General features: G+C 36.9%; 1 protein-coding gene across 3 annotated transcripts in view; it reads right to left on the bottom strand.

Moving 5' to 3' along the window:
* Positions 1-19,187, bottom strand: part of LOC107853073 (VPS35 endosomal protein-sorting factor-like) — a 95,963-nt gene that overhangs the window by 18,339 nt on the left and 58,437 nt on the right. For all 3 annotated transcript variants that reach the window (XR_007053099.1, XM_047408423.1, XM_016698089.2), the window contains 5 exons: positions 13,186-13,374; positions 13,012-13,101; positions 9,267-9,347; positions 672-815; positions 333-415 (listed from right to left, as the gene is read on the bottom strand). Coding sequence is in view for 2 of the 3 variants with exons in the window: in XM_047408423.1 (XP_047264379.1) it covers positions 333-415; positions 672-815; positions 9,267-9,347; positions 13,012-13,101; positions 13,186-13,374 (587 nt within the window). In the remaining variant the exon portion in view is untranslated. The remainder of the gene's footprint in view (positions 1-332; positions 416-671; positions 816-9,266; positions 9,348-13,011; positions 13,102-13,185; positions 13,375-19,187) is intronic.

The following is a 19,187-nucleotide window of genomic DNA, read 5'->3' as shown; positions in this document are numbered from 1 at the left end:
CTCTCTCTATACTGCTCCACCAGTCTCCGCACAAGGTGAATTGCCTCAGTCGTGGAGCGACCATGCATAAAACCAAATTGGTTCTCCGAAATAGACACAATCTTCCTCAACCTCCGCTCCACCACCCTCTCCCAAATCTTCATCGTGTGACTCAACAACTTAATACCCCGGTAGTTGTTGCAACTCTGAACGTCACCCTTGTTCTTATATAGAAGAATCACCCTTGTTCATAATAATGTAGTTACAACAATTCAATAATATTCTTCACCTATATTTCTCATAGAAACAAAAATTGATATTAAAACACACAATCGGTCAAAAAAGAATTATACCTTGTGGCTATACTAAGAATCCGCATATTGATAATGGTCCTAGAGCTCCCCGGCATCACACTTAATATTTGATTGAAACGGTCCTGCAAAATGATGATGGTCGTTTGGCTCAACATTAAGTGATTCATATCCCAGTTTTAAAACAATATTACAGAACTGATTACAGGGCCCAATTTACAACATGTATATTGATGGGTTGTTTATCATACTTTTAGCTGACTACACTTGGCTACAGCATAAAGTAGAAAATGACTAGTAGGAGTGTAGGAGCATAGGACAGATAAGAGACAAGAATAAAAGGAAAATCAGTTTAAACAACCACAATGACAAGTAACCTACCAATTGCAATATTTTCTCTAGGTTGTCAAAATGATTGAGAAGCTTCAGAACAATCGATTGCAAGCTTGATAGCTCATTTTCACCAATCTCGTCATCTGTTATGCGCTCGAATATTCCATCTAATATGCTCTCCAGATAACTTTTCTGCGCAATAGGATAGAATTAGGAAAAACAGCTACACAAACAAAGGAGCAACACATTTTGGGGACCTTGTATCCACGGAGAAGATAACTGTTCAAATACCATCATATACAAATAATCAGATATTTTATACTCCCTCTAGTAAACTATAAGTGAATTACTGGGGTGTGGCACACCCCTTAAGAAAGATGTTTAAGGTATAAATCAAAGGGTAATTTTCCACCCTTTTGATTCAATGTGAAACCATAAATATAACTTTGTAAGTAGTGCAATTAATCTCATAGAAAATGTGAAGCATTTAAAAACCTCACCAAAAAGAAGGGAAAATCTGGAAAAATAATTAATAGAGTCTTGAACTTTGAAAAATTCACTTATTTTAGATTATAAGAAAGTTCCAACAATTCACTTATATTCTAAAGGGAGTAGTCGGTAATCGGTGCGTTTGGCAAGTTGACTGGCTTTATCTTTGAACAGTGGCCACCAAATATTAAATTACCTAATAAATCCCATGGCATATCACCATGTCACAACCCGACCCCGGGCCTAGTCGTAACGGGTATCTCAAGCCCACCCTGGACCGGAGACTCCCATTGCCTGACCAACCGAACACAATATAGATAAACAGCGGAAGACAACCCAAAACATAAAGATAAGATAGTTAATGCAACCCAAAAGTAATCTCTAAGAGTCAACAATAATCACTCCCACATTATTGTCCACATAAGCCTCTAACAAAACCAAATACCAAACTAAGTCGGGACATGCCCCGACCATAACCAAAAGAAATCCAAAAGCAACAGTCTACGAAACACAATGAAACCAAGAAGTAACAGGTCTTCCGGAAGGTGGAGGCTCACCACTTCAAGCAGACCAACCGACGAACCGGATCACTACCACTGCACAAGATAACTGAAAACCATAGGACCCTAGCATCTAAAGACAGTTAGCGTGGTGAGCGCTAGCATGTAACTCAGGGAAGGGATACAATAATGTCATTTTTTCAAAACAAAACCAATGTCAATGTACATGCATTTATATATATATATAAGATGTCGGGATGGGGTACGTGGTACAAGGTTTAAACATGAGATTTAAAAATCATTAACCTATATTGTGTAGCTCTAACCGTCCGAAGGACACCCACGGGCTATATGGGTTCAGCTCCCCCGACTGAAAGGGTCCCAGTGCGTGTTAGCCGCACGAACAAAAAAAATTCGAGGAAGGGCCAGGGAATCCACGACCCCAGTCATTCCAAAATATGTATAAAGTGTGAACCATGCACACGGTCATAAAGACCCCCACACCGACAAACATGCTTTCCAGTATCGGTCCCCCCAAGACCTCTACCTTCCACGACGAGCTATACAATCCCCTTTAAGCCCAAATTAAAATCATTTACATATTCTCATCCATTAACTAAGGAGTCATCCATTTAGGCATTTACCGTTGGTATTGTCATAAATTCAACTACTTTGTCACTAGTATACCATCTATTAACAATCATATTTAATGATTCTTTTTGATTGTCTAATTTTCCTGTAATTCGAACCATTTAAAAAATTTAAAATAAAGTTAAGCTTGCAAGCCAATTCCATTATGTCATTCTAAATCAATTAGCCAAATAGACTCTAAAGTTCCAAATTAGAAACCAAACCATGACCACCAAGGCCTTCCAAAACCATTTTTACCTGTTTAGCCATTAATACAATGCAATAGTTGAGGAAAGTAAACAAAACCATGTAATTGGCCATATTTCAAAACCAATTATACAAGTGAGTTGAGGTTAATACCAATTCCAAATCAAAAACCATAATTTTGGGGAATCCACGACCCCTGTCCCATTCATTATGCCCATGCATCCAATTAGTTCAAAATCAAAAGTTAAAGCATGAATAACAAATCCAAAACCATTGAAAAACCAACCAAGTAGTAATCATACAAAACCCTCAACTCATCATTCAAAACCCAACAATTAAATTCACATAAACCATGATTAAACACATGCTTTTATATAACCAAGTTAGGTAAGAGATACATGCCTGAAGACACCAAGAAATTCGGAGAGAAAACCCCCAATTTGAAGCTTAGATAACCAATTCCCTTGAAAGCCCTAATTGCTCTTGCTTGGGAAATTTGAGAGAGAAGAGTGTTTATGTTATGTTAATTGGTGGAAATAGGGCTAAGGGAAGGGTTTTAAGTCGTGGAAAGTAATGAAAATGAAGGAAAAAACCACAATGCCCTGAATGAAATCATGCAGGAAATATAACTCCCAGTCGCTACGGGTCTCGTAACGACTCGTGGTCACTAGTCACGAGTCGCCACCAAGACTCGTAGCCTGAGGTCCCAACCAGACCCTACAACTCGTGAGGTCTTAGTCGTGATCAAGACAAAAACATCAGGCAACCTGACTGTTATAACTACGATTGGTACACTATGACAAAAATCAAGAAATTTTCAGAGGCCAAAACCTGGGGTATTACATTAACCCCCAGGATCATCCCTAAATGAGAAGTTAGAACACCCTTTAGCACGAAGACAAGAAGGAATACCAACAGAACCAAACAACAAAATTGAATTGCCACAAGAAAGGAGAATGGAAACCATACCACAGGTATTTTCATCCAATGCGGGGAACAAGAACGGATACTTGATCTTTATATCATCCTCGGATTCCCAAGTAGCTTCTTCAACCTTTTGATTCCTCCAAAGAACTTTTACTGAAGCCACAACCTTAGTCCTCAACCTATGGACTTGCCTATCCAAAATCTCTACCAGGATTTCCTCATATGACAAGAAATCCGAAATACCAACATCTTCCAAAGGGACAATCAAAGAGGCATCACCCACACATTTTTTCAACATCGACACATGGAACACCGGATGGATAAAAGACAAACTCGCGAGCAAATCCAGCTCATAAGCAACATTCCCAACTCTCCTCAAAATTCGATATGGTCCAACATAACAGGGACTGAGCTTCCCCTTCTTCTCAAACCTCATAACTCCCTTCATAGGAGAAACTTTCAAGAACACCCAATCACTAACCGCAAACTCCAACTCCCTTTGCCTCAAGTCCGCGTAAGACTTTTGGCGACTTTGGGCAGTCTTAGGTCTTTCTCTAATTACCTTAACCTTCTCCATGGCTTGGTGAACCAAATCAGGACTAAACAACCTAGTTTTACCAACCTCAAACCACCCAATAAAAGACCTACACCTCCTATCATAAAGAGCCTCAAAAGGATCCATTTGAATACTCGAGTGATAACTATTATTATATGTAAACTCAATGAGAGGTAAGTAATCAACCCAACCTTCTTTAAAGTCAATCACACATGCCCTTAGCATATCTTCCAAAGTCTGAATAGTCTGTTCCGCTTGTCCATTCATTTGAGAGTGGAAAGCGGTGCTAAGGTTCACTTTTGTCCCCAAACCTTTCTAAAATGAACGCCAAATGTGTGAAGAAAATTACACACCTCGGTCTGAAATGATGGACACCAACGCTCTATGCAATCTAACTATCTCCTCAATAAATAGCTTAGCATAATCCTCTCTAGAGTAGGTAGTCCTCATTGGCAAAAATTAGCGGACTTAATCATTCTATCCACAATGACCCTGTAAAGAAATGGATCTTGGGCCAAACTCAACCTCAAAAGCTATCTCATGAGAGAAGGATTGTCCAAGTCCATATAAGGAGACCAATTACCCATCCTTTTTCCGATGTGGGATACTTAACACTCCCCTGCACGCCCAGGCATCTTTAATTGAAGCTTGGACAATATAATATGGGGGCCCAACATTGGTGAACAAAGATTTAAGATAGGCCTGGCTCTAATACCATGTAAAGAAATGGATCTTGAGACTTAACCCCAAAAGCTAGCTCATGAGGGGAAGATTGTCCAAGTCCATATAAGGAGACCAATTACCCATCTCTTTTCCGATGTGGGATACTTAACGGACCCAAATCGAATCGTACTGATTACGAGACCGCGGAAGGCCCGTAATGAAATCCATATTGATCATCTCCCATTTTCACACAGGCACTTTTATCTCTTGAGACATGCCACCGGACCTTAAGTGTTCAACCTTAACTTGGTGACAGACCATACACTTGGCCACAAAATTTGCCACATCCCTCTTCATATTATTCCATCAATAGATCTCCTTCAAGTTATGATACATCTTGGTCGAACCCGGATGAACCGTATACCTCGACTCATGAGCTTCAGTCAAATCCCTTTCTCGCAGCCCATCAACATCAGGAACACACAACCTGCCTTGGTACCTCAAGATACCATCACCACCAATCTCAAAGGCCATAACCTTCTGTTGACCCACATCATCCTTAATCTACATAAGAATAGGGTCATAAGTCTGCTTCTCCTTCACCTCAGCACCAAGAGATGATTTAACCACTTCTTGCACAATTACCCCTCCATCCTCGGAGTCCAAAAGACGAACTCCCAAGTTGGCCAACCGGTGAATATCCATCACCGATCCTCTTTTCTCCTCATCCACATAAGATAAGCTCCCCATAAATAACTTGCTAAGAGCATCAACAACCACACTAGCTTTACCTGGATGGTAGTAAAGACTCATATCATAATCCTTAAGCAATTCAAGCCGTTGGTGGCCCGTTTGATTATAGTCGTTGGAGGGGGCAACGGCTATTTTGTGCCTCCTCTCCCAATTACCCCACTAACCCTTTAAATTTCTACTATAAATACCCTTTTATATCTATTTTTTTCTCACAAATTTCTTAATTTCTCATACTCTCTTAAATTTTAATATTCTCATACTCTCAATATTTATAGTTATTGTATTAATTGGAGTCGGAGATTTTTTTTGAAGATATTACAAGCCTCAATTATCATCTTTCAATTCCGCCATTTGGTATACGTTTGCTTTTACGCAGACATTCGGTATATTCGTTCCAACTTTAATCTCTATTTTTTTATTTTTAGTATCTATATTTGTTTACTGACATTAATTTTTTGATTTATAATTTTTATATTACTTGTTTTAACATTTTAATTGTATTTAAATTTAATTATGGATGCCAATAAGAGTAGTGGTAAAAGACCAATATTTGGTAAGGTTTTTCGTAGAAAAAAAAAATAGTGCTACTACGCCTAGATTTAGTGAAACTTCTTTATCACAACCTAATGGTTTTGATGTTGGTGTAGGTATGGAATTAGACCATGAGACACTAAGTAGGCGTTATGGTAATTTTGAGGAAGGCTTACCGGAAGAAGATGATATAGAAGAACAAGAGTTAGGTGAAACCCCTACCCCTACTAGTCCGGTTACGGAATTACCAAAAGACGATGATGTACTTCCCTCTTTACCGGAATTTAGCAGGGCCAAAGGTACTGAATGTCCTAAAAGGTCTTTAGTTTGGCAATTTATGAGTCACGATAAGGTAAATAATATTGCTACTTGCAACAAATGTCAGAGAGTTATGAAACATTTGACCGGGGGGGAAAATGGTGGGACAAGGTTGCTTACTACGCATTTGAGGAAATGTAATAAAGAATTTATTCGTCTAGAAAATGAGGTTAAGGCAAAAAAAGGTGGTACACCATTGATGGAAGAATCTGTAGGAGGTAATATGGTTCAAACGCGTTTAGATAGGTTTAACCAGTCTGGCTCAAGTTCTTGATTGACATATAATGAAGATGTAGATAGAGAAGAACTAGCGAAAATGGTTGCCTTTATAGGTTTGTCTTTTAGCTTTCCTTCGCACCCCGGTTTTATTCATTATATTCAACGAGTATATAATCCTTCTTTCAAAGGTTTTTCACGAAATACAATTAAAAATGATATTTTTAAATTTCAAGCTGAACATTGTCATTTTCTTCGTTGCTTATTTAGTAAATTTGATGGTAGAGTATCTATTACTTCTGATATGGGTCGTAGTGTTGTTGGTAATGATTATTTTACTGTCACGGTTCATTTGATTGATCACCATTGGAACATACAAAAAAGAATTATTGCTTACAAATATGTTGACGAGACTAAAATCGGTCAATTTATATCTACTACAATAACGGATTGCTTAAAATATTTTAGACTTATTGATAAAACTATGACATGTACGTTAGATAATGCTTCTAATAATTTGAAAGCCATTGATTTTTTAAGTGGTAGACTATGTCCTATAGATGATGATTATTTTCATGTTAATTGTGTTGCACATATTTTAAATTTGATAGTACATGATGGTGTTATGTTGTTTGGAGATGGTTGTTATAAGGTTCGAATTGTTTGTAGTTTTATTTTTAAAATAAAAAAAAGGCTAAAATAGATGATTTTAAATATCAATGTACAAAATGAGATCTTCCATATAGAAAAGTTCCAAGAGAAGTTCCAACTAGATGGAATTCTTTGTATCAAATGCTTGAAGTTGTTTCAATATATCGTGAACCTATACAATTAGTTTATAATTCGATTAATTCGAATAATTATTCAAGGCTAGGTTCTGATGATTGGATTGAAGTAGAAGAACTTTGTAAATTTTGAAAACTTTTTATCAAGCTACAAACACAGTATCTGCACAATATACTCCAACTATTTCTTCTGTTTTAGTAAATATTACAGTTATTTCTAAAGTACTTGCTAAATATAAAAAAATTTGTCCTTACAAAGAGGCAATTGAAACTATGGTTGCAAAATTTAAAAAATATTTTTTTCCTATTCCACAAATTTATTTGAAAGCTACTTTATTTAACCCATTTTACAAAGAACATGGTGTAATGATGATGGTTCAAAAAATTTACGCCAATTTAGAAATTAAACCTCATGAAAAGCCATCAATTGAAACTTCTTGTGCTAGCATAGTACCTAAAGCCAGGAGTTTATATAACATGTATCAAGTTATGGAACAAAATATTGCGTCGGTCGAACCTCCTACTTCTAGACATAGATATGATGATTTAGATGACGAGATGGGTGAAGAACTTGGTCTTCAATTTTGTAGCAGTAATGATTTTGATTCGTATATTTCTCAGGATCGGGAATGTATTAGAGATGCAAATGGACAACCACAACTTTTAGTATGGTAGAAGACCCGTATCAGACAATTTCCAAAACTTTCAAGGGTGGTTCGAGATTTGCTAGCAAGTCAAGCTTCTTCAGTTGCTTCGGAGCAAGCTTTTAGCGCAGGAAGATTTATGATTGGAGATCATCGATATTCATTGGTGAAAGATAGTTTGGAGATTTCGGTATTATTTAGAGATTGAACCAATACCGAACGAAGAAATTTTGGGCTCCCAAAATTACCGCCCCAAATTGAAGACGAAATAGATGAAATATTTGAGGAGAATAGTGATGATAGAATAGAAGAATGGAAGAACAAGGAAAAAGACCAATTCCGGAAAATATAGAAATAGATAACTTAAGTCTAGAATATTATGGATGTTTAGATATTAATAAGATTCCACAAGTAGAGATCTAATTCAAACAAAACCCTTCCTAGAAGGTGGCTGCGTAGATTAGATTCTCTTTTAATATTTGTAATAAATGTACAATGTACTAAATTTGAATAAATATAAAGGCTATTCGCCTTAATTTTATTTTAAAATTTGTTTTGTTTGATGAAATTATAGTTTACATTTATAATTTTAAAGTTATGGAAAAAAAACATTAAATTTAAAGTTAATGTTATGAGTTAAATTATTAAAGTTAAAGTTAAAGTTATTGTTATGAGTTAAATTATTAAAGTTAAAATTAAAGTTAAAGTTAAAATAATTAAAATTATTAAAATAACGTTACATTACATTAAAGGGAAATCCTCAAAAGAGGCAATGTCCTTAAGCTGTTTTTAAACAATTTTAAAAAAATTAAAAAAAATACAAAAACGCCGGAATACCAGTTTCCGTACCGGTCCGACCCGGTACCGCACCAGTGACAACCGGACCAGGGTGGAAGGACCTTTTTTTCCGGTGGTACCGGTTCCGGCAAACTACACCGGAATATTTGTCCGGTACCAGTTCCGGTTCCGGTAAATCCGTTCCGGTCCGTTGCCAGGCTTAGGAGGGTTGGATGTCACGTGCTACTCTCACAAGAATCAAGAAGCTAGAACAAACTTTACCACTTGTAGGATTAGTGACCATCTAAAGACAAGCACAATCCCTTAAAATGTTTCTTGGAATTTCTGAAACCTAAAAGTTCATTACGTTAACCAAACTGACTTATACAAAGATAAATGGAATTATGTTGTAACTATGGAATGTACAGTACAAATAACTGAAACTAATAACAATTGTTGAAGATGCAAAAGGACTATCACATGTTTATTTTGAACCAACATATGCTTCGATGACCAGACAGAGACTACAGGAAGCATGGTCAATAGCAGATGACATCTTACTTAGTAGCATATCTGCACAAGAATAAAAGATCCATGGAACACCTTTAGATATACATAAACCGATCAATAAAATTCTATCAACTTACCATGTCTTTCTGGAGGAAGATATCGATATGAGTGTCTACAATATTGAGGTATTCATCAAGGCTATTAAACCGAGAAACAACCTGAAATTGTAAGTTAATAAAAAGTAGGTTAAAAGCCATAATAGTGGAGAACCAGGGATGCAAAAGCATAGGGAATCTTTTGAGATTAACATGAAAGAAGATGAACCCAGATAACAAAATAAAAACAGAATCAAGTGTGCTCTTTCTTTCCTTTTTTTTTTTTTGTGCGTGTGTGTTGGGGGGCAGGGGAGAACTATATGTCTCTGCATATGTAAGTGTGACTACGGTCCTTCACTCACTCTATGCCCCTTGTTTATCATTTTCTTTTAAAAAGTTTAGAATATTGATGGTCCCTGATCCAACTTGCGTGCACTTTGACTACTTCACTGAGTACAAATATCAAGTAACACTGCCACCAAATTTAGATGAGAAGAATTCTTCTACTCTTTTAGCCTTTGTTAGGAATTTAAAATTTGAACCTTTTTTGTCCCATGATCTTCATTTCAGCTACATTCACAGTAATCTTGTTTCTCACACAGTAAGCTTTCGTGACAAATTACTCGTGCGATGACCAGCGATGCCGGGAGAAGAAAATATCGTCATCATGCAATATCCGAATACTATCCAAGGAAGTTTGTTTTCTGAGAATGTGTGCATAAACAAACACCACCACAAGCATTAGTGTTCATGACAAGCACAACACAAGAAGTTGCACCCGAATCAGAAGGTTGACAAGCTCTCACACACCGAACAAAAACAGCAAGCTTTTCGTTCCTCACACCAATGAACCAGGGATTTTCAATAAATTTCCCATATTCCATGAGCTTCTTTGGCCCTTAGGAGTTTAGCAAACCTCATAATCCACCTGTCAAGGTTCTCAAGCAACTTCAATCATAGAAAAACTAGTCTGAAACTCATTTTTTTGGAACTCATATTACGTTCAAGTGACGGAGCTTGCCTTTTCGATACCTCAACCATCTTTTGACCAACTTTTCGCTTCTTGGGGTAGCCAATTGCATTTGAATCTACCAGTCTAGGGTCTGACAAGTCCTGGTAATTGTGACCACTAAAAATTTGAGACATTCCAAATTATCTAACCATCAGAAAGTAATTTATGGTTTGTCTTACTTTCCTATCTAAAATTTGTGTAGTGCCAACTTAGTGGACATATATGTTTGTCTTTTGCTAGTGGACTTGTCATCCTGATAATAGGGCAAGATCAACTTTTATACTTGGAATATTCAGATGTTAGGAGTCCCAGCCGCATCAGTTTCACTTAGGAATTTCCGTCGCTTTAACAATTCCACCAATGATTATTCAAAATGTACTTGAATTTTCTTAAGAAAAGATTTTTTTAAGTTATTTTTCAAATTTTAGAAATGTTAGCCCGTTCTTATTTGCCTTGGTGATGGATGTTTTGACGCGGCGTACTAAGGAGAGGTGCCTTGTGTATGTTATTTGCTGACAATATTGTGCTAATTGACGAGACTTGGGGAGGAGTTAATGATAAATTGTGGCAACAAACCTAGAGTCGAAAAGGTTTAGGTTGAGCAAGACTAGACGAAATACTTGGGGCTATGATCCAAGGGAATGGAGAGATTGGCAAGGATGTTACGCACCGTATTGGTGCAGCGTGGTTGAAGTAGCAGCTCACTTCGGGAGTCTTGTGCGAAAGAAGGTGTCTCCTAAGTTTAAAGGTAAGTTCTATAGAGTGGCAGTCCAACCTGCTATGCTGTAGAAATTCTAGGCTAAAATACAGAATTACTTTGAGGCACCATGCACATTCTACAGCGGCATAATACAAAGATATTGCTTTTTCAACATTAGCATTTTACGCGTTTTACAATGATTTTTCCATCGGTGGACATGTATACCCCAACAACAGTAATTAGAAGAAGAGTAGACATCATTGTGGCTGACATCATAGAATCGCCCTCGTGATAATCAAATAATCACATGTTTCACTGCATTTGGTTGACACTGTTTTCACAAAATTATTTCATTAATAACACTATCCAAATAATATTTTACACTACATTCACATTTTATTCCTGTTGCCCCTATCTTACTTGTTTTGTTCATTGCCTAATCCCTAGGGGAGATATTGTTTCTACTCACTCGACTTCCTTCAATACTTTATGACAATCAGTCTCATCTACTTTGAAACTCCACCTTATTTTGTACTTCCTTTTGATCATCTTGAATAAAATATTTGTTGTCTCCAACTACTTTTTTTTTAATCTTGAGCCGGGGGTCTATCAGAAACAGTCTCTCTACTTCGTCGGGGGTCGCAGTATGGACTGCGTACATTTTACTCTCCCCAGACCCCACAGTGTGGGAATACACTGGGCTTGTTGTTGTTGTTGTTGTTGCGTCCAACTACTGGAACTCTATTTAAGTATCAAACCTTCTTCACCAAGACGATTCGAATTTCTGGCAGATGCCTACCATGCATCTTGTGATGTACAACATTTGCTATTGAACCAACAAAACCCAGGGGTGATATATATGTGATTTCATCCACACCATCATTTGAGATTCTACCAGTACTTCTTTGTCTCCTCCAACAGTGCCACCGCTCCTAACTTATCATCATTACCAGCATCATGTCAGATTCAGATTATTCACACCTGTAACCTGCTACAGACTGGTCTCCTGCACATAGTCCATGGTTGGTTGTTTGGGAAGATATTTGATTCACTTGTAATTCTCATCTCGTTTATGCCTTCATGACATATCATGTTCGTCATAACCTATTATATTTTCCATGTCTTCCAGGTTTTACCTCTGTTCTAGTCTGCATCCAGATCTCTTTCTTTTGTGATATGCTACAACGAGGAGATGCTTGCTTTACTCCCCTAAGATAGTAAAGAGTTATTCCTCTACTTCCAGGTAAATCTTGATCAAATTAAAGCATGTTTTGTTGCCAAACACGATACTCACAGATATTTGGAGGTATCTGGAAAGAAACATTCTCTCTTATAGCTAATATAAAGCTTAGATCCATCTCTTTTTGTTAATGTTCATCATCGATTTCTTCATCAAACTGACAAGAATGTGTTTCTTCGCAAGGATCTTGAGACAAATTATATATAAAGCAAAATATCAGAAAAAGCCTCTCTACCCCCACAAACGGTAGGGGTACGGTTTGCATACATCTTACCCACTGGTATGTTGTTGTTGTTGTATATTGGTAAATTGGAACTTGTGCGTGATAATCAGACTATGCAACATATTATATACAAAAATATTATTTCATTAGAGGAACAAGTACATAGAAATTAACTTTCAGTTAATCAGATAAAAGATACTGTCGTAAGACATTCCGCTTAGTTCATAAATTCAAATTACTCAAGTTGCAGTTGTGGAAGTAAAACTAGTACCTTGCAAGTCCTTACATATAACAAGCTTGGTGCCTAAGACTTGTGTACACCTACTAGATGGGGAGTGCAAAATATTGCTAAGTTTAAATAAGTATGCTTAGATGTAGTGTGGAGGCACTATCCCACCAGTGATGATTACAGCTATGCAAATTGTAAAGTGTGACCATAAAAGGATTTAGGGGAAGAAACATTAGTCGTCACACCTCATTCATATCATTGTTTATCTTAGTCCTCACAAAGATAAATTATTTAAGAACAAAGGGGCAGAAAAAGATGGTCCCACCCCAACCCTCAAAGAAACATAGTACCAAACAAAGTCTTGAAGAGAGACACTGAAATACCTGGATAACCTTCTTCATCACGAGATTGACTTCATTCACATGAGATATGTTTTCGCATAGTCTGAGTCCAAGTAACTTATAATTCAAACACTGTGTATTGAAAAGCAATCATTTTAGGCATAAAGAGAAACTAAAAGCTTCAAGAAGCAGCAACACATGAATCTCATAAAATACCTGATCAAAGGAATAATCGTTGCTACACTCAATGAGATGAAGAATGTCCAAGGCGTTAGAACAAATTATTCCTATAGGAAGTTCCCTTAATAAATAGTGAAGAACAAGCGAGACACATGACGAGTTTCCAAATAATTCTGAACGGTTCCTCCCAAGTCCAAGCCCTATCAATATGTCTCCAACTTGCAACTGTTTCACATATGCATTACAAGTCAATAGGTGGTTGTTACGAAGTATCTCGAATATAATTTGCATTTCTCATAACAGCTAGTGATGTGGACAAAGAAAGAGTTTTGATCTACTCTAGCAGCATTTAGTTATTTATTACTCAAGATTTTGAGTCAAAAATCAAGCTCAAGAGGAAGGTAGTGCAAAGGCAGGGAGTTCTCTTGTCGCGCTTGTGCTTATTCCAGCAAAATTATTTGGACATTGGATGTGTGCTAGTAAATTAAAGATTGCTTTCTGTTGAGAAGAGTAGAAAGAGGCCTAGGTTGGTCAATAGGCCAGTTTTAATTTAATATCTTGTCTAGCAGTTGCCCTTTTCTTTGGATAAAGTTTTTTTAGTCCTTCTCTTGGACTGAGGTATAGCAATTAATGAGTAAAAGTTGGTATAAAGAGACGTTGAGCACAATTTCATTCCCAGCAGGGAAACTTTTTTGTTTCTGTTTTATTTACTCATTATGCAATTTATTTTCTTATTTTATTTCAACTAGTACTAATTGATAGAGAGAGAAATTTGTCTAGATCAATACAATTAAATATTTATTGGTGTATTCTGATTCCAAAAGAGAATAGGTCATATTTCCCAACCTCAGTCCATCTCGAAAAGGAAAAGAGAACCATATAACTTTTTAACAGGAGCACAGATTCTTTCAAAGCTTTGGGGCATCTAAGTTCATTTAAGCTACAAAAGATGGTGCCTAGTTTATCTACTCTTTTTTTTGAGCAGGTGACAAGTTAGTATTATAAACCAGTACTTAGAAATGAAAACCCCTTTACAAAAAGTATTACAACTAAAGTAACAAGATAGCAAACCTAGCATGAATCTTAAACTTCTAGGATTGCTTCTGCATCTATAGGGGAACTTTTTGTACAACAAAAACAAAGTAACACTATACAATCTGTTTTAATCTTTTGTAAGGAGCTAATTCTATCCTTAAAACTCCTAGAGCTTCTTTCCCTCCATATGATCCACCAAATGCATGCGGGAATAGTCCTCCAGTAGTTCCTGTTTTTTGAACCTCTGCCAGCTTCTCCCAACTGGAAAGAGTGTCAACAATCTTACTAGGAATTGTCCATTAGATGCCTCTTGAGATTGATGAAAATCTTCCAAAGTTGATCAGTAATTCTGCAATGTAGAAATAGATGTCTAACTGTCTCAGCTGCTTCCCCACATAAGCAGCAGTGTGTCACTAGGATGATGTCTCTTCCTCAGGTTCTCATATGTCAAGACCACCTCCTTTGCTACTAGCCAAGTGAAGCAGGCCGCCTTTAAAGGTATTTTGGCTTTCGAGATTTGCTTCCAAGGCCAGTTTGTAAATTGTGACATGTCCCCACTCATAATCTTATATCCTGAGCTCACCTTGTAAGCCCCTTTACTGTGACCAGTCCACCATAAACTATCTGCTCATTCCTTCAATCCTTGAAAAGTTTCCAGCACTTTGTAAAGCTCGATTAATCTGTGTACTTCCCAATCGTTCAGATTTCTTCTGAGAACAAGGTCCCATCCTTGAGGAGACCACATTTCAGCCACTGTCCTGCCTTTATGAAGTGCCAAATCATACATATCTGGGAAAGTTTCTGACGGACTTCTATGATTAAGCCATCTATCATTCCAGAATCCTTCCTGTTGCCATTGTGAACTGTTATGACATTGCGGTCTTTAAGAATGGGCCACCGGTTCCTGATTGATCTCCAAACTGTAACACCATAAGGTTTGTTTGTTTCATTGGTGACCCAAGGATCCATTGCTCCGTATTTCATTTTGATCACCTTACTCCATAGCGATTGTGAATCATGTGCATATCTCCACAACCACTTCAGCTTTAGTGCCTTGCTTTGAATCTTCAGTTTTTTGATACCAATGCCACTTTGCTTCTTCTCAGAGATCATAACTTTCCATTTTACCAGGTGGTACCCCTTTTCTTTTTGTTGCCTTGTCAAAAGAAATCCCTTCTGAGCTTGTCCAATCTTTGTACTACTCCTGCAGGAAGTGGAAACAAAGTCAACATATAAGTAGGAAGAGAATCCAAGACAACATTGATCAAGGTAAGTCCACGCCCCATTGATAAATACAGAGCTTTCCATCTGATCAACTTCTTCTCACATTTTTCCAAAACTACGTTCCAAATATTCTTGGATTTTGAATTTGCTCCCAGTGTCATACCTAAGTAGACAGAAGGTAAAGTTCCCACTTCACTTCCTAGTACAGATGCCAATAACCCCATATTAGGAACTGTATTTATGGAATATAAGTGGCTCTTTCCCCAATTTATGTGCAGACTAGAAACACCTTCAAAAATCACTAAAATGACCCTCCGGCATTTTAATAGATCTTCATCTGCACCACAGAAAATCAGTGTATCATCTGCATACTGGGGATGCGTCACCTCCAAACTTCACTCATTATTACTAGACATCTCAAAACCTGTGATCCACCCATTAGTTTTGGTTGTCTTAATCATGTTATTCAGACCTTCCGTGGCAAGGATAAAGAGGAAAGGAGACAGAGGATCTCCTTGTCTGATCCCTCTTTGAGCTTCGAAGAAACCTTCAGGTGCTCCATTAATTAGGACGGAGAACTTCATATTGTCAATTTTATTGAATTATCTCTCAAGTTAGAGAGTTCAGTCATTAATAGAAATACTTCTCCTTGTACATCCCTAAAGATCTGCCATGAATCCTCTAATATCTTCCACGTATCCCCTAATATCTGTCATTCCTTGTTGTTACATCTCTACGAATATCTCCTATATCTAAGTATTAAAATCTATTTACACAAATATTTACAAAGATTACATATTTATAACTTGAAATCTGTTCACTGAAATCTGTCCAGATAGCTGGAAAGATATGATCTGTCTATTATCCTAACATCCCTCCTCAAATAGATGTCGGTGAATCAAGAAGCATCACTTTGCCCACTAGAAACTGATGGCGTTGCCGAGTCATGGATTTTGTAAAAGCATCGGCCATTTGAAGATAGATCATTGGATACATGTCGAAAAGTAATGACTTATCTACATCCTCTGATATAATGACAATCCACTTCAATGTGTTTGGTCCTTTCATGAAAAAATGGGTTGGTAGCAATCTGAATAGCACTTGTGTTGTCAGCGTGGAGAGGAGCGGGATTAGATTGAGGAAATCTAATTTCTGCAAGTAAACCACGAAGCCAAACAATTTCGGAGCAAGCAGTAGACATTGCTCGATATTCAAATTCGGTTGTAGATTTTAAAACAAGGTCTTGCTTCTTGCTCTTCCAAGATATCAAGGAATCTCCGAGAAACATGCACCAACCCGTGATGGAGCGACGGGTGTCAGGACATTCAACCCAATCAAAATCACTAAGTAGGCGTTTGGCCATGGAAATTTTCACTGTTTTTCGGAAAATTATTCCACTTTAGCGAAAAAAAAGTGAAAATAGTGGTGTTTAGCTATAAAAATTATTTCACTTTAGTGAAAATTATTTTGGAAAAGTGAAAACAAGTTTTACGTGTTTTCACTTTTCTCACTCCTATTTCTCTCACAAAATTTCAAAAACAACACAATTTATATTAATGGCCAAACATAACACCAACTCCAACTAACAAATTATTATTTTCATCGCCAAAATAGGTCTAAATGGGTCTAAATGCATTAGTTGAATTGGAGAACCACTAGGAAAGAATAATCCACGAGTAGATGTTCTCAAGAAATATCGAATAATGCGACGGACAGCCATAAAAAATTTAGATGACGGGGAGCCTACATAAATTGAATCACTTGTTGAATTACAAATCAATATCATGCCGAGTAAAAGTAAGATAATGTAGGCTCCCAACTAATTGCCGATACAAAGTTGGTTCAGGAAGAAGATCTCTTTCCGCACAATGATACTTTACATTCAATTCCAATGAAGTATTTACAAAGGAAGATACTTAAAGACCAACCAAAGTAATCAAATCTTGAGTATATTTTTGTTGGTTCAAGAACACACCTAAAGAATCATAACGAACTTCCAACCCTAAAAAGTATGTAAGAGTACCAAGATCTTTCATACGAAAAAAATCATTAAGCTGCTGTTGGAGGCCAGTGATTAGTGAAAAGTCAGTTCCCGTAGTAATAATATCATCTACACAAACTAAAAGAAGAACACAATCTGCAGATATTTGTCGAAGAAACAAAGATGAGTCATATTTCCTCTGCTCAAAAGAGAATTAAAGCAAAGTAGACCGAAACTTGTCAAACCAAGCTCTGGGAGCTTGTTATAATCCATATAAAGACTGCTTCAACTTGCATACATCTGATGTAGGTGATGAGAACAAACCGAGTGATGTAGGTGATGAGAACAAACCGAGTAGGAGTTCCATATAAATATCTTCTTTGAGATCACCATGAAGAAAAGCATTTTTGACATCCATTTGATGGAGAAGCCAATTTTGTGACGCAACAATGGCAATAATAGTGCACACAGTAGTCATTTTTGCTACCGGTGCAAAAGTCTCCTCACAGTCTACACCATACTCTTGTTTGTTGCCAAGAACCACTAGTTAAGCCTTATACCGATCAAGAGTTCCATCAAAATGAACTATAATTGAATAAACCCATTTACAACCAATTGGACAGACATTTGAAGGACAAGGAACAATGTCCCATGTGTTATTTTCTTTAAGAGCCAAAAGTTCCTCTTTCATTGCTTTCTGCCAACATTCAAGCTTAGAGGCTTATGAGTAACCTATTGGAATAGATATGGTTGATAAAGTAAAAGAAAAACTATTTTGCTTAGGAGTACAACACTTCGGTAGATCGCCGAAGGGGGGGGGGGGGGGTTTAAGAGGAGCAGACCTTGAAGAAATCTCAAATTCTGGTTGTGGAATAGTCTCAGGTGGTGGATCTATTTCGGAATGGGGTAAAGTTGGCCGATGTCATTCATACACAAATATAGGTTTAAACCGCTTAGAAGAAAATGACAAATCCTCAAAAGTAAGAAGAAAAGGAGAAACAGAAGATGACTCAACATGGGTAGGAAAGGAAGACTGATTTTCAAAGAACACAGCATTTCTAGAAACATGAAATTTGTTAGAACTTGGATCATAACAAATAAAACTTTTCTGCAAAGTACTATAACCCATAAAAGCACATTTAGCAAACTAAACAGAAAGTTTATTGCATAGAGAAGGAGGTAGGTGCACAAAACAAACACAACCAAATGTATGAAAACTATGGTAGTTAGGATATTTGTGATAAAGACAATAATATGGATACTCAAGATTTAACACTTTAGATGGAAGTTTACTAATCAAATAAACAACAATAGACAAAGCTTCCACCCAGTATTTAGATGGTACAGATGACTCAATCAATAAAGTACGAGTGACATCTTAAAGATGACGGTTTTTAAGCTCGACAACCCCATTTTGTTGTGGTGTATATGGCAAACAGCGTTGTGAGATGATTCCTTTCTCAAGTAAGAAATTATTGAATTCATGAGACATCTATTCTCCACCAAAATCAAATCTTAATATTTTGATACATGTGGAAAATTGATTCTCAATGTAAGCCAAAAATTTCTTGAACATGGAAAACACTTAAGATTTGGATCAAAGAAAATACACCCATGTAAACTGACTATAATCATCTATGAATGTCACAAAGTACTTGAAATGAGCATATGAAACAATTGGTGAACTGCCCCAAACATCACTATGAATTATATCAAAACACTTCATAGCACGACTACCAAAATTAGGAAAAGGAAGAGTTTTACTTTTGCATAATTTACAAGTAGAACAATCAAAGAA

This window comes from Capsicum annuum, chromosome 3, assembly GCF_002878395.1.
Source record: "Capsicum annuum cultivar UCD-10X-F1 chromosome 3, UCD10Xv1.1, whole genome shotgun sequence".
NCBI classification, from domain to species: Eukaryota; Viridiplantae; Streptophyta; class Magnoliopsida; order Solanales; family Solanaceae; genus Capsicum; species Capsicum annuum.
Note: the sequence above shows the minus strand (reverse complement) of the source record. Positions and strands in the feature narration are given on the sequence as shown.